The following is a 16,163-nucleotide window of genomic DNA, read 5'->3' as shown; positions in this document are numbered from 1 at the left end:
GTTTGCAGCGAGCTGTTTATCTTTCATTACCTCGCCTTGTCTTGTCTTCTGACCTAAGGCTGAACGCTTTCCAGAGATCCATAATCCTTTGCTTTTGCCGGCTCCCGATGGAGGGATGAAAAGAGATAGAGAGGAGACAGAGAGCGAGAGAGAGAGGGGCGGACAGTAACTGGAAGGAAGTGGAAAACAATCAAACAACAAGCGCACAGGCCAGATGCTGCAGCTTTTCATGGTGGCTTTTATACATTCTGGCTATTCACCAGCTGAGCAATCTGCACCTTTTTTATTATTGATTGCCATACTTGAGGTTGCGTTTTGTGCATCCCCGCTTTATCGTTCAGCCCCAATTTATGAATCACTCTTAACTTCTTTTTCCGAGTCTCGGAGGTCAGCGACAGCTTGTCAGACATTTTTTTTTTTTTTTTTTTTTGCGAGGCGCGTTCAAGTTCACCGCCGTCGCCGCGCGCGTCACCGAGCAGATGGCCACGATCGCTTTTTTTGCTCGTTTGTCCACAGTCCAACTCTGAATGTTCTTGTCTCTACACCTGGAATCGGGGAGGGAAGTGGCTATTTTGCTCTCATGACTCCGGGCTATGGGGAAGTATTGAGGGAACAGTGATTTCTTGTCGGGGGTTGCGTCCCGGCGAACTGCGGCAGCCAGCTGGTGCGAGCGCACCATCATGACAAAATAATAGCTCTGCACGCCACCCCTAAGTCCAATCACAATTACATTTGCAAGCTGTGAGGGAATTGTAGATGAAAACGTCTCATCAGGAGATGCGAGGCTTTCTTAATGGTCGACTCTTGATGGCTGCGGTGGTACCATCTCGCAGTGTTGGTTTAAAAGTGAAAGAACCCTGATCAAAAAAAAAAAAAAAAAAAAAGTGACGACAACAACGCTATAAAGACAATATCCTTATGAATTTGAAGTGAGAGCGTTCAGATGGCTGTCCCCCAAAGCATCCCACCTTGCCTGATTGAAAACGAGCTGCTTCTCTGTGTCTGAGGATCTATTGTATCCCTTCCACTCGGAGCAGATGGTGTGGTGTGGGGAGTGAAGTGCTGCTCTTTTGGCCGGGCCTGATGGAGTAACACCAGCCTGCCAGTGTCCCCTCTCTCCCTCCCTCCCTCCCCAAGCCGCCCTGCAAGACCCTCGCTCCCTCTCTGCCTCTCGCTTACTGAAACAGACAAAGTAGACAGGATCTTTTAAGGAGCCAAGGCGGCATGGTTCCGCATTTGCTGGCTCCGTCGCGTAACCCCGAGGCCAAGGGCAATCCAATCTAGCAGCTGATGCCTTCTTCCCTCGCTATAGTTACAGCTACATCTGGACACTTGACTGGTTTTAACGATCGCCGGCTACCCCCGCCGATCGTAAATCAAGTCAAGTCGGCGTACTTTGGCCGCTCGAGTGTAAATCTTCATAAGAACTTATGGCTCAAACCTGTTCTTGCTTATGAATGTTGTTTGGGAAACAATTCCAAGTTGAAAACGGGCACTCCTTATCCAGATCCCCCTCCTGCGTCCTTATCCTTCAGATGGATGCGATCAGACGCATTATACGGATGTTAATTCACCGTGGAAATGGCTTGGGCCGTTCAGTGGCGCAGATGTGTTTCAGTCCCCCCGTGGTTGGCTCGGTCCAAAGCATCGGACACCCTCTTCTCCTCCTCCTCCTCCTCCTCCTCCGCCTTCTTCTGCTCCTCCAAGGCTTTGGCAGAGGCAGGGAGGTTGAGTGGGGGGTCGGGGGGTTGTTAGGGGTGGAGCAGAGGGAGGAGGAGGGGGATGTAATTGTAGATTGGAACAGTACTAAACCTCAAGATAAACCCCACCAAAACCACCTCCATCCTCTATCCGCCACTCAGTCCAGGTGATCCGTTAGGAAGACCTCCGCTTGAAGGTGGTCCATGTGAGTGTAAGAAGGCTTTTGATGGGCTAGCAGACTATCTGCTTGGATCTTGTTTGTCAGCCTGTTAAGACAGCCAACATCAGAGCCTCATATTTGGGCTTGGCATGTGTTGTCGCCAAGCCATTAGGCTTTCTTGCCCATCGCTGGCGTTAACTGCTGTCTTTGTCTGTGATATGCAAATGGGTTCCTTTTTTCCCCTGCAGCCCTTCTTCCTCTTTTCGGGTGGAGGTTAGCACAGGGAGAAGGCAAAAGGCGCTCGCTTAGTTTGACTGTGAAATGAGCCTCCTTATGTAATAAAAAAAAAAAAAAAAAAAAAGCATCAGCTGTAGGGCCAGACGGCGTTTTATTAGCCGTGACGGCGTCACGTTCCCAATACGGACAATGCTAATTGCAAGCAATTTGAAACTTGGTGCCCCGTCATCTTGAGCTAGTTTAGCAACCCTTCAACAACGACCATCATCTTGGGCTATATTGGGAAGAAAATCCTCTTCCTTGTGGGGACGTTCAGATATGCATAAAAACGTTCTGAACCTAATATGAATCAGGTTTTATGGGTAAAAATCCAAGGAATGGGATCTAATGCAGTCCATGTCATTGCAAACCAGGTATTGCCATCCACGGTGAACCAGAAACCAAAAGGGGTTTGGGTTAGACTCGGTTTAGGGATTCCATTTAGGGTAACGTAGGGTGTTAAATGCTCTGTCTGAAAAAATGTTGGTCCTTAACGGCAGCCATTTCAGATACAGGAGGGTCTCTCGCCCAATCACCTGAAAAAGGCCAAGCTCATGTTCTTCTACACCCGCTACCCGAGTTCCAACATGCTCAAGATGTTCTTCTCTGACGTCAAGGTGAGTCCAACGCAACTTTAATCCTTGACTCCTAGTCCACACCGATCCTCTAGAGACCCTTCCAGTGTGACGCCACGTTGAAGGGCGTCAATGCGAGTGAATTATAAAACAATCAGTGTGAGCTAGTATATCGGTCAAACAGTTGATAAATCAGCGACCAACGCTACGGTGAACTTGTGCGCGGCCGACGGATGCTCCAATGGCTCAAAGAGAGATGAAATCGTTCTTTCGGCTGCTGGCAGTGATTCTAAACCAGGTGGAAGACAGTCAGGAGTGAAAAACGAGCACGGTGGCTAGCGCGAATCTACGACGCAACTGCTTTGCACCCACAAAAAGTACGCAGATATGCTCAGATCATTTTATATCGGGTAGTTTTTCTCTTTTTCATATACAGTGGGTCATAACATTAACCTCTGATTGTAAATTCCAGGCGGACGTGATGAATGTGCCATATTATCAACTGCAAGGGTCTATAGATGCTTCAAAATGGTCAGCAGGTTTTTTTCCTTTCAAAGACACACCTGCTGTTTAAAAAAAAAAAAAAAAAAAAAAAAAAAGGAAGTTGTATTTGTGACGCTGTTCGGGCTTCAGTTCAAACAAACAATGTATGCCCGTCATTCTCCAAATGAGGCCCTTCCCTACCCCTAACTTGTGGTTTTATGCAAAAGAGCAAAGATGAGGAAGTTGGGCGTGCGTCCACAGCCACAGGGCTTCGGTAGTCGTCCGTATTAACTTCAAAACGGTCGGATGTTGAGGATGGGGATGGAGAAGCGGTTATCCAAGCAGGTGTATGGAGAACGGGTAGGAGGTAAGGGGAGAGGGGTTAGCGGTTAGCATAGATGACAAGGAGGAGCCCAACTGGGAGTTTCATGAAGAAAACAAAGCTCAATTTTTAAGCCGCACTGGAAAAAAAACAAAAAAACAAGCGCAACACAATAGCTTGTTGTAAGCACGCACAGCCGTGTTTGTTCGTTGCTGTCGTGTTTGCGGGTGTGCGCGCGCCCCTCTCTGACCATACGGAGGGGTAAACACTGTGACAGATCCAGGCCATCTTATTCAAATCAGAAGATAAAGGTTCCCCTTTTTTTTCCCACTCAGCTGCCTCCTCTCTTGGATGGCGCTGCCACCGGCGGCCGCCCTTTGCGGGTCACGTGACTTTCACTCGCCACATCGCCACTCGGGCCAAAAAAAAAAAAGGGGGGGGGGGGGGACGTGCTTTGGCCAAGCGTGTTTGGCATCTGCCAATTGGGCTTGGGAAAAAAAAAAAATCTCTTGACTCAAGATTGAAAAGGACGTGAGGGGGGGGCAAAGCGGCAACATTCGTTATCATTACAAGTATGAAAGATTCAAAACGCTTTTGTTTGAGTGACTTAATGGCCGCCGAGGAGGAGGTGGCAGGATCACAGGCGACCTCATCAGACGAACGAAACAAGGTCAAGATCGTTAAGAGGATTATCAGCCACATTGGTTTGTTGTTGTTTTTCCCCGCGAGACAATGGAAGGCGAGCCGCAAAGTTTGCAGACATGCATGGGAATTAGGCGGAGCATCGAAATGAGATTCCACCGGCGTGGGCCTCCTTGCGAGTGGCTCTTCTCAGACAAGTCTTTAAGACTAATCAGTCAAAACCTAATCGACGTGGGAAGCGGGGCTGCTTGGACCGCCGACAGACGTAACTTATCGTGGCGCGATTCCGACTGGCTGCGTTCTACAATGTTTTGACACGTGTCAAAAAAAGGCCATTGTTTGGACTCCAGATCATCTCCAATTAGCTTTATGACTTTTGCATTCTGATTGGCCAGGACAGGTTAATGTGTGCTGATTAATTGCGCCAGATGAATCAACAGATTAGAGAAAGATACACTAAATGTTGATTCGCTTGAGTAATCGCAACAAATGTGGCATCATTTTATAGTCAAACAAACTACGATTATAAAAGTATCAAAATCTTTCGGCCCCAGCTATAATTGTGTTTTTTTTATATAAAGCGCAATTGTTTTTTGTAAGTTTTTACACACTTTTCAGCTGTCCATTAAATGTCAGATTCCCAGCCCTCGTATGCAGGTCACGGCCAATCATGGCTCACCTGTTTTCTGGGTTTGGTCAGTAAACGGAGCCATGATTGGTCGCTAGCACAGGTGATATCATCAGTCGACAGCAAGTAGAAAAATTACTTTTTAAAGGTATACATGAAAATGAATGAAGTTACCCCATTGATTATAGACAAAATTTGAACTTTTTCCTGCTGAAAATGGCTCACTGAGTCAAGTATCCCTTTAAGGAAAGAACTGGGACGCATGGATGCAGCAAAAACAAAACAAAATGTCCGATCGCTCTGTACGTTGATGAATAGTTTAATTTTCCAATATGAATCAAAAAAGCAAATTTTAGTTTAATTTAAAATAAATAAATGAAACCAAATTGAAAGCTAGACCCTGAGATTTGTGCGACAGACAATCCGAACCACGAGACCACCACGCTGCCCTACAATTCCGATCTCCATCTGTGATTGTTTATGCGAAAACATCACGCTTGCTTTTGGACAACCGTTCAGGAGGGTTAGCCCTCTTCTGGAGGTCATGACTCCTGTTTTGCTCCTTTTTCGGTTTTTGCTGATGATGAGGGACCCGTGCAGCATTGCGCCTGGTTGGGGCCGACCAGAAAGAAAAGAAAAGAAAAGAAAAGCCAAGCGGCTGGATTTGAGTCACCGCCGCAAACAAAAGGCCGCTTTCCAGGGCCGCTTTTTGTGCGCGGCCAGCCAATCGGCAGCCGGAGATTATCTCCCACAATTCTGCCCCTGCGAAAACAGGAAACGTTGGAAAGCCCCGATGACTGTGAAGGGGCTTACGAGAGCGAGGGGCGAGGGAGGCCCAGACTGGCTTCGGTGCCTTTCTGGCTCTCCTCTGCTTGCTCGTTCTCGATCTCGCTTCAGCGCGCTGAGGTCATCCGTGTGCTTTTTTTTTTGTTTTGTTTTTTGGACCCCGCCACCACAAGGTGCGTTTCCATTACCCTCAGTTTTGCGCAAAAGGCATGTTTCGCAAAAGTAAGCTGGTAATGGAAACACTGGATTTGCGAAAAAACTAAAATATCGCAAAAAGGTTTTTGCGCTCTCATGAGGTGGTTTTTGAGACGTATCGAAAAAGAAGTATTTCACAAAAGTGTAATGGAAACAGTTTTTGCGCATTAGTAGTCATGTGACACCTGCCCGGTCACAGAGGAAAGAACTAACTTTATGTGTATTTTTTTTATTAAACTTGCAATTACTATTTGTTTTGAGAATGATTAATTTTAGTATTTTAGTTTTACATGCTGAAGTGATTTGTATCGGCTACTGCACGTCATGAGCATAAAAGAGAGAGAGGTGTAATCGAGCGAGACTCCTTCGAAAAGTTGAAGGAGAGGAGAGCTTGAAATCCTGTCCTGCCATGTCTGGTTAATTTAGCAGAAAACATCAGGAACTTTTTAACAATTTGTAACCCGCCTTTTACCCAGCCTCTGCATGGGAACAACAACATTTTACGATTACAGGAAGTAGGAAGTATGGTGCACCTACTGGCTGATTCCAAAATAAATTGCATTAACAGTAATCCAGCCGAGATTGTAACAAAGGCATGGACTACTGTTTGTAAATGCCGCTGAGATAAGAGATTTTTGAAAATGTTGGCTTTTGTACTCCAGCTTGTCCTTAGGTTCGTTCAAACCCGAGTTTGAACGGTTTCTTTGTCCTCACGTGCCCTGTGATTGACTGGCGACCTGTCCAGGGTGTATAGTTGACCTCTTGCTCAAAGTCGGCCGGGATTGGCTAAACTAAACCAGGCCAAGCACAATTTGGAAAACGGAGGGACGGACAGTTTGAAGCGAAGCTACTTGCTGGAGCGGGTTTCTATTCTCGACACATGCGCGTGCACCTTCTTCTATCTGCCGCTGTTAGCATTAAGAGTTGACCTTTCACAGGCTCTTGAGTGCGAGTGTGAGAAACACACTCTCGCTGTCGCTCTCTCATCTGCCTCTTAGCTCGACGCGCACGCACGTATAGGTTGCATCTGCTGTGAGTGTCGGCTGACCCCTGCCAAGTCTGATTAAGGAGCGGCGGTGATGTGCTCCTTTCAGCCCGTTCCTTCCTTTTACACCCAACCAACGCTCTTGTCCTCAGCTGCATTTGGGATGGGGGTGGGGGCTATTTGGGGGACTCCTCAGACACCCCCCACCCTCTCCACCAGCAACTTCATGAAGCAAAACTGCTCAAATGTTGCCAAACTTGATTGAAAGGACGCGTTGAGCAAAAACAAAAAGCGGATCAAGCGGAATTTTGAACGCCCGTCTATGATTTGTGTATTTTATGATGTGTGCTTTGCATTGTGGGGGGGGCGCTCAGCTACATTTCCTCCCGAGCTCGTCTCCGTAATAAAGTGACACGTCTATCCGTCACTCAGCCGCCGCCTTGCGCTGACACCAAAGGTCTCCGCCGTGAGCGATGGCCGCCGTTTGCCGAGTCCAATCTCCAAAGCGAGCGGAGCTTCGCAAAAAGCTCGCGCCGGCAGTAATTCACTAAAACGTCGCCGCGCGCCGACGGGACGGACGGACGAAGAAGCCGTCTTTCCGGGAAGCTTGACGGACAAACGCTGACGCTTTGGTTCATCTTTTTTTTTTTTTTTTAATTCTCCAAACGTGTTACAAAAAAAAAACGCAAAAGAGACATTAAAAGCATCGATTCATGGTTTTATGAATCAATATTGGCCTATGAAAAGGAATATCGATTCAATATCGATATTGGGGCTGGATGATATTGGAAAATCATGCGATATGCGATATAGTTGCCGAATACAGTGATATCAATATTATTGCAATATTTATCATGTTACCTAAAGAAATGACATTTTTATGATCTAATGAAATAATAAGACTTTTTCAAAGATAAGCAAACTCAATATTGAATTAATTAATTAGTTAATGGTAATGACCTCTCGATAATGTTCAATTATTGGATGGCGGTGCACATTTTAGTTAGCGTTTGGTAAAAGCAGAAAATTTCATATGAAACTTATTGCATGTCTTTGCGATATGCATATTGCATGGGCCAATATCGCAATATCAATATTGTTTCGATATATTGTGCAGCCCTAATCGATATATTGATGTTTTAGGCCCAGCCCTAGTAACTCTCAGTCACAGATGTCTACGACTAACTACTAACTACAACAAAAACTTGCTTGCAAGTCTTATAGTGAATCGTACTTTTTATGTCGGTATTGCCTCATACAAATAAAATTTTGGGGGGGGGTGATGGCTGATGGGACCTGGTCCCATCTGGATTTTGGCAAATGTTGCGCTGCTTGGTAGTAAGCGAAGCTTTTGTGCACATTTAAGCAGCCGCGTGCAGCCCAGGCGAATATTTGGAAGCGTCAGTGGTTTGTTTGTTCGACGCGTCCATGTCACGACCTCGGCCTGCTGACTGCTCACGTTCCGACCCCCCGCCACCACCGCCGGCACCCCCCTCACCCCCCACCTCCACCAGCACCTCCACGTCCCAACGCCATTGTCCGACAGCGCTGACCTGCACCCGCCCCGCCCCCTCCCTCCCTCCCCACCTCATTTCCCAGTTTATGCTCACCATGCACTTTACGGCAGCACGCAAACACAACGCAACCCTTCCCAAACCCCCAAAACAATGTCAAGCGGACTTATTGGGCCGTGTTCACGTCAGTCGCCGATGATTCCAGCCTTTCCTGACTTCTTCGTCTTTGCCCCCCGCCCGCCCCTGGCACAATGGCGCTACCATGAGGAGCGTGCGCATGTTTGTGTGCGCGTCTGCGTGTCGGCCAACAATAGCCACGGCCCTAATCTCCATGTCAAAACCGCTCGGCCTCCCCAGCCAGCGGTCCGCTCAGCGATTTTGTCCCCCCCCCCCAATTCATTCTTCTTCGTCAGAGGGGCGGGATGGCCCGTTTGTGCGCGAGCAGATGATGCTTAGCAGGCTTTTAGCAGCAATGGCGGGTATTTGCCACCGAACACTTCGGTTGGCGACTTCACACCACAATTATCATTGCCGTCGCAATGAAGACGACAACATTACGCGTGACGTGAGGTAACCGTGCAGCATTCATCCTTTCAGCAGTTCAGACTCAATTTTCATCGAAAAATATAAGAGAATTAAAAAAAAAAAAAAAAAAAAAAAAAAAAAAAAAAGGTCAATAAATACATCGTACTCACCAGAGATGCTCGCGATCAAATCAGATGAGGATATTCATGTGTCCAATTTGCTGCAAAGTCTGGTGTGCACACCTTGTCCACCTGGGGGCAGTATAGCAGACATAGGGATATAGTTTACGTTAGTCAAGTCATTAGAGTGTGACGATCTTCACTTGTATACTTGTTGTGCTCTTATTTGACCTATCTTACTCTTTACCACATGACCCGATGTCTGTTTCATGTATTGCCCACCCCTGATATAGAATATATGTCCGAGTATAATTATATGGTCTGTCTGGATCAGGGGTCTCCAAGTTCGGTTCTTGAGAGCCCTTATCCAGCCTGTTTTCCAGGTTCCAGGTCTCCGTCCTTCGGCACAGCTGAATCTAATGATCAGATAATCAGCAAGCTTTGCAGAAGCCTGATCCCGATCCCGATCATGAATCAGGTGTGTTAGTGGAGAGAAACATGGAAAACAGGTTGGATAGGGGCTCTCGAGGACCGAACTTGGAGACCCCTGGTCTAGTTGTTTTGCATGAGATCAGTTGTTCAAAGGGTAACAAGTCCGGTACATAGCTGGTCTGCCGATGGAGTTTCCCATCGTTTGTTAGCATTGAAGTAGCACGAGTCCGTTCGTTGGTATTTCAAGGCACCCACGAAACTGGAACTGGTGCAGCCAAGAGAATCGCCACCAAACGAGGAGAGAATACTTTGTACAAATTGCATCCCAGCACCGACTTTTCATGGGCAACAATGAGAGCGTTTGGAGGGTCTGGACCATGTTAGGGTTCCTGCAGTCCTTATCTAGTGTCTGCCTTGTTTAGACAGTGTGTTTTCACAGGCGAAAGAAGAAAAAAAAAAGAGCCGGAGACCCGCTGAGGCTCTTAATAGGTTTACTTGGCCCTATTGAATCCAGCCGAGCGGCACAGATCAGATAGCCAAAGTCTTCGCCGCAGCTTATCGTCCCGGCCTCTTTCTCTCGCCCTCTTTTTTTTTTTTTTTCCCCGGCTCTTTTTCTTCTCCTTTCTTCCTGCCCGGGAGGTGCGGAGAGGGGAGGAGAATCAGGGTGTAATTGGTGAACGGGGTTAAGTACTTGTTTGAGCCCCCCCGCAGGCCGGGGCGCTTCAGATGATGACTTAATCGTTTTTCTGCTCAATTATGCGTTTGCGGACCAAACCCCGCCGCCGCCTCCTCGCCAGCTTCCATTCACCATTCACCTCTCCCTCTACTCTTCGGGTTATGATGGGGGGGGGGTGTTGCGGGGGGGATGTCGGATCCCAGCGGGGAAGATGAACACACTCTCACTTACACAGAGTCTCTTGTCTCGACGTCTTACTTAATGTCTCTATTATCTCATACAATTTTTCTTTTTTCCATTTGGCACCTCACATCTCGACTCCCTGACGGGGAAGGCTTTCATCCCGACATGTCTTGTCGTTTTACTTCCAAATCCAGCGGCATTTCAAAGCTGAGACATGACGGGCCTCCACCTTAAGCTGCAGAAACTCGAATGACACAGACCTTTGCCATTTCCTTGACAGACTCTTTTTTTTTTTGACTGAAGATTTGGAAACGTGCGCATACCCCAACGCTTAACGACTGGTTCAAGATCAGAGCTCTTTCACATTCTGTTTAAGTCTGAGCTTTGAGTCAGAATATGCTAATTGTCCAAAATGTCTTGCTAAAATAACGGTGTATTTCTAACTTAAGTCACTAAAAGGTAAAAAAAAAAAAGTTATTGGAATTTGTTGTTCCGGGAACGGTTCCAGTCAGCCCAACACTGCAGAAGTTCCTGGACCTCTTGAAACTACTAACCCTCTTGGACAGGGGTGCGCAAACTCTGTCCTCTGGGGCCGCAGTCCTGCAGGTTTTGCGCGTTTCCCTTCTCCAACACAGCTGATATATGATCAGCTCATCAGCAAGCTCTGCATAAACTTGATAATTATCCGGTTGATTGGAATCAGCTTGTGTTGGGAGAGGTAAACCTCCAAAACCTGCAGGACTCCGGCCCTCGAGGCCCACCCCTGCTCTTGAAAGTACTAACCTGGGGATGGCGAGATCCGGTCCTCGAGGGCCGGAGTCCTGCAGGTCTTGGATATTTTCCGTCTTCAACAGCTGATTCATGATCAGCTCATCAGCAGCTCAGCATAAGCCTGATAACGATACTGTTGATTGGAATCAGCTGCGGTTCAAGTAGAGAAACTTCTAAAACCTGCAGGACTCCGGCTCTCGAGGACCGCAGTTCGCCATCCCTGTAACCCTTTTTTCAGCATTTCCTGAACTGTTTCCACAGTTTCTGAAGCATGGCAATTGTCCAAAAACTCTTGCTAAGATGGAAAAATTACGATTCAAGTCGAACAAAAACGGCAGATCTCTTTAGAGATCCAGAACTAAGTTTTACAATTGCAGAGCCCACCTCAAAAGGTATTCAGACCTGTTTGAGGTACTAACCCTGTAGCTAGGTCTTCTCTTGACCTTTAGAAATTACACCAGACCTCAAGAAAACTAGGGTCTTCTAAAAGCTTTTAGTTCTGGGGTAAAGTTTAAATGCCAGTATAAGTCCAAGTCTAGTTGTTGTTCTATCACATCCAGAAGAGACATGATGTCTGGTGGTGCGAGGTCAAGGCTCAAGTAGTTATAACAGTCCCTGGTCTTCTTCTTCCAGTTTAACCGCTGCATCACCTCACAGCTCATCAAGTGGTTCAGCAACTTCCGGGAGTTCTACTACATCCAGATGGAGAAGTTTGCCCGGCAGGCCATCAACGACGGCGCCGCTGGTGTGGAGGACCTGAGCGTGAGCCGGGACTGCGAGCTCTTCAGGGCCCTCAACATGCACTACAACAAGGCCAACGACTTTGAGGTAAGCAAGCGCTCGAGCCAAAAAGTACAAAAGCTTACAAGGGCCAGAGTTCAACCTTGAGATGCTCCTTTCATCACCGGTTTATGATCGCTCCCGGACGTTTAAGTTGACTAATGTCCTAAAACTTTTATGTTTAAACTTCATCCAGAAAACTGCATTCTTTTTCTCAGATTAATCCAAATGGCTTGATGGCATTTGGGGGGAAAAAATAAAAGTGCGACATGTCTTATTCTTGAAATGTAAAGCCCTTTGGTGAGTGGATTTCATTCTGTGGAATGAAAGAATAGAAACAAACTTGGTGGCAAGTTTAGCGTTGGTAGACGGTATGCAGCTTATTTTGAACTTAAAGCGTGCGCAAGTAAGGCGGCTGCTGTTGTGTTTTCGGGTTTCTGGTTAGTTCAGTCTGATGTGTTTTTCCACTAAGAGACAACTCAAAAGGCAAATGAGGAAGAAAAGTTGACTGACTTGATTGTTGCGCTTCTTCCCCACCTTTTGTTTCGCGGCCTTTGTACGTTTGACACACTTGCTACTTCCCCGTCCTCATTTTCCTCTCGCACGTCTTCCAATTTTACTGTAAACTCTCAATGGGTAACTTCAGCTTTTGGTGGCTTTTTTTTACAGCATGCGGCTTCTTCTTTTTCTGCCACCTTGGCTCAACCATTTCCCCTCTCGGTGCGGGCCGAACGTCAAGAAGGTTCGCACGTGCGTTGGTTTCGGCCGCTTTTGCCGTTCTACGAGTGCCCCGTGCGAGCGTTTTGTTGTTGCTGCATTTCCCAGCAGTGTCCTGTTCACCTCGAAGGGTACAGCCATCCCTTGGACCAGACCAAGCATGCTGGCAAAGCATTTCTCCCGCGTGTATGTGTGTGTCACTTTGAGGGGGTGGAGGGGGTTTCACTGCTATCAAGGTTAAGCGTCCTACTGTTTTAGCGAGAGGAAGAGAGGAGGGGGAGAAGGGGAACGCGTGAGATGGATAGATAGGGTATGGAGGGTGAGAGCTGAGAGACAAAAGAAAGAGCATTGAAGGGAGGGAGGTAGGGAGTCAGGGGAGAGTGGAGGTGGTTTTTCGGGGGGGGGCAAAGAGAGAGATGACGTACTGGATAGAAGTGCCCTTGCGAGCAGTGGGAGTTTTGCACAGCACACACTTGAAGTGCTTCACTCTCGCTTTTCTTTCTGCACCGCCCCCCCCCCCACCCGTCTGTTTCTCTGTGCGCGTTATTTGTCCACTGGGGCTACACACACACACGCACACACACACACACACACACACACACACCAATACATGCGGGCAGACGCACACTCACGTAAACACTTTCCTGCATCCATCTTCTGTCCTCTAAAGGGAGGCTTTTGAAAGGTTCGGCCTGGCAGAAGCACTTGGATGATGATGTCTCAATAAGTCTGTTGGAAATGAGCAAAGAATGACAATAACTGGAGCTGCAAGCATCATTTTATCAACAGGCCTTAGCGTCTCTATTTAAATGTCCAATCTTTGTAATGAAGAACCTTGACACCATGTTCTGTCCACAACACACTGAAGACGTGCCGGACCAACAGACTAAAGAACTCTTTTGTCCACCGTGTAGCGTGCACTTCACAAATATGGCACTTTACTGTACTTTAATTTATTTAATTCGATCTCCGGTGTAATAACCTTATTTATTGATTGAATTATTATTATTATTATTATTATTATTATTATTATTATTATTATTATTAATGCAATCCCTGGTGTAATAACCTTATTTATTGATTGATTGAATTATTTTTTATTTTATGATCTGTTCTTATTGCTGCTGGACATGTAAAGGGACTGGGAAATTTCTTTTTCCACAAGGATACATTCATGTGCAAAGATTGCAAATCCATGTTCTTTTGATGACGTCAAAGTTGCCGTTGATGACATCTGATCTTCATGTTTCAACCACAAAAAAATTGCGTGAGCGCGCAGAAAATTTCAAAATGCATTCACGTGCTGATTACTGGATCTTTTTCATGCTCCTCCCCAGCACCGGTGTGCGTCACTTGTAAGACATACAGCAAATTGCCAGCGTACGGCTTGAAAACCGGTTGCAGGGGAACAGCTTTTTTTTTTCCTTTTTAACATTTGCATACATGAATGTGAACATTTGCAAGAAGAGGCCAGGACAGGTGAATAAGTCTTTGGGGGGGGCAAGCAAGGCTTGTGTTGAGGTGATTGTGGGTGGGGGGTGATTTTGCATATGAAGGCTTTTTAACGCAGGCGGGCAGGTGCCTGAGAGATGCGGGAGCTGATTAGAGGCCAACGTGAGGAAAAAAATAATAAAAAATTGCCCATCCATGCAAATTGCAACAGCGCAGAAGAGAAACTCGCAATGTTTGTGTGGCCTTTTGTTGTGCGCGTGGGCGTTGTGTGTGTGCCACCACAAGTGTGCGAGCGTGGGTTTTTTTTGTGTGTGTCGGACTCACGTGTGTGTTATATATGTGCAAGTTCGTTCCGACGTTCCGTCTTAAGTGTGTTTTTCGCCAGTGTGTGTGTGCGTGAGTCATAGAGGGAAAAGTGGAGATGGATGGAGATGACGGCATGTGTGGATCGGGATGCCCCCAAGGCACTTTTTCTCTGGATCTCTCCCCTTTCTCCTACACCACCTCCTCCTCCTCCTTCTGTTCCTCCCCTACCTGCCTGCACCAGCACTTGAAACAGGAGCCTACGCACATTCAGCACACACACACGCACGCACGCACTGAAGTTTCCGTTTGCCAGATTCTGCATCATCAAAGTTCCATCCACCTTGGTGGCGTCTTTGGAATGAATATGTCCTCTGTTTCAGTGACACACACACAAACACGCACACACACCAGTCCGTGGCCTTTCTTGTTTGATGCTAATCTGCTCTGTCACTGTGTTGGCCTAATACGCTCGCCATCTTCCCTCCCAGCTCCTCTTTTGTGGCGATTGTTTCCTCTTTTCCTTTCATAAATGGCTCCCCCCGCTCGCTCCGTTCTCTCTTCCTTCCGTCCGTCCGTCCGTCGCCTCTCTCCTTTCATCCTCCTCTCGCATGTCTTCCCCCTGCCTCGCCTTCTCCTCCTATTAGGAAACTTTTAATGGCATAATTGTCACATTCCTTCTGGCACAATGAACACTAGCTGGTAATTAAAAGAGTTTGCCGTTAATTACCTACTTTCGCCTCTTTTCTTTCCCCCCTTCCCCACCTCTCTTCTTCCCTTTCTTCTCGGCTTTCTCATCGGCAACGTCCGCCGCCATCAAAGTGCGGCCCTCCGCCGAAAAAAAAAAAGAAAAAAAAAAAAGCCTCGACTTTGAGCGGGGCGGCGCTTTCATGTCAAGTGAAAACTTGCGTTTTAGCATCCCTTTTTCTTTTGGTAGACCCCCCCCCCCCCCCCCCCCCCCTTCTGTCTGTTTGAACCCCCAATGACAACACACATCATCTTTCATGAGACAGGAATGTGTGTGACCTGCTAATGGTGAGGATGGTGGGGGTCTGATAAAAAGACAGTTTTATGATGGCTCTGGGAAAGTCTCAAATTTCCATAGGACGGAGCAGGCCAAGTTTCCTCAGACGCGGACATTTAAAAGAGGAAGCTCCTATGATCTGTTTGAGAGAGGACGATACCTGCGAAAGTGGTGACACACAGTCAGGTGTTGAGTTTCTCCTCTTCCTCTTTTGTTCACCCGCGGACTGGACGTGTTTTGTCCAACTAGCTCATGGCCGTCAGACTTGTTCAAATGCAACACAAGCTTGCTTATTGAAACCTCAACAACTTCAATTTTATTATTATTTTTTTTTAAGGAATTAAGAGTTTCTTGTTTTTAGGAATACGTACAAAAGTGGGGGGTGTTGTCCAGTGAGATTTGAGTATCAGTGTGTCATCAGCAGGTTCCATATCATCCTTCAGGCCATAAATCGGCCCACAAGTTTGTGACCCCTGAAGTACAGTAGGCTACCGTGTCCATCTCTAGTTTTTAAAATCATAATGCTAATGGGATGAATGAGGTGAAAATTGAAAAAAATTGATGTAAAGTAGTCCCCACTTTGAGAATGAAGAGGTTAATAAAACTTCTTGAAGAGCGTTTGCAGGTAGTGGCGAGCAGAAAGCGAAGATGGGCCGGAATCCTGTAGTGCATCGTAACATTTGTCCATTTTCCGTCTATTTTATGTCACTACGTAAGGACACTGTGTATGTTTGTGTGGAAGGGGGGCGTGCGTCTTTGACCAAAGTCTGACCTCTGAGAACTGGAGGTGGAAAAAGGTTGCGGCGGGTGCAGAGGACCCACAAGGAGGATGCAAGTAGTCTGAGCGCAAAACATTGATAGTCTCGTCCGGCATCTACTCACCGAGATGTGCTCAGAGTTTGTGAGAAAAAAAA

At 46.9% G+C, this 16,163-nt stretch overlaps 2 protein-coding genes across 11 annotated transcripts in view; one reads left to right on the top strand and one right to left on the bottom strand.

Annotated features, from left to right (window-relative positions):
* The window catches only part of LOC144010741 (uncharacterized), a 256,051-nt gene that overhangs the window by 204,521 nt on the left and 35,367 nt on the right, over positions 1 to 16,163 (bottom strand). For 6 of the 7 annotated variants that reach the window (XR_013281319.1, XM_077511197.1, XM_077511193.1 and 3 more), the window contains exons 3-4: positions 13,103 to 13,199; positions 8,963 to 9,043 (exon numbers count right to left, since the gene is read on the bottom strand). The exons of the other annotated variant lie outside the window; for it this stretch is intronic. The gene's annotated coding sequence lies outside the window, so the exon portion shown is untranslated. The remainder of the gene's footprint in view (positions 1 to 8,962; positions 9,044 to 13,102; positions 13,200 to 16,163) is intronic. 7 annotated transcript variants of the gene reach the window in all.
* LOC144010739 (prospero homeobox protein 1-like) overlaps positions 1 to 16,163 on the top strand; it is a 35,343-nt gene that overhangs the window by 5,335 nt on the left and 13,845 nt on the right. For all 4 annotated transcript variants that reach the window (XM_077511186.1, XM_077511188.1, XM_077511187.1 and 1 more), the window contains 2 exons: positions 2,647 to 2,754; positions 11,607 to 11,801. In XM_077511186.1, the coding sequence (XP_077367312.1) occupies positions 2,647 to 2,754; positions 11,607 to 11,801 (303 nt within the window). The remainder of the gene's footprint in view (positions 1 to 2,646; positions 2,755 to 11,606; positions 11,802 to 16,163) is intronic.

Source organism: Festucalex cinctus, chromosome 21 (genome assembly GCF_051991245.1).
Source record: "Festucalex cinctus isolate MCC-2025b chromosome 21, RoL_Fcin_1.0, whole genome shotgun sequence".
NCBI lineage: Eukaryota > Metazoa > Chordata > Actinopteri > Syngnathiformes > Syngnathidae > Festucalex > Festucalex cinctus.
This window is presented reverse-complemented; position numbering and strand designations above follow the sequence as displayed.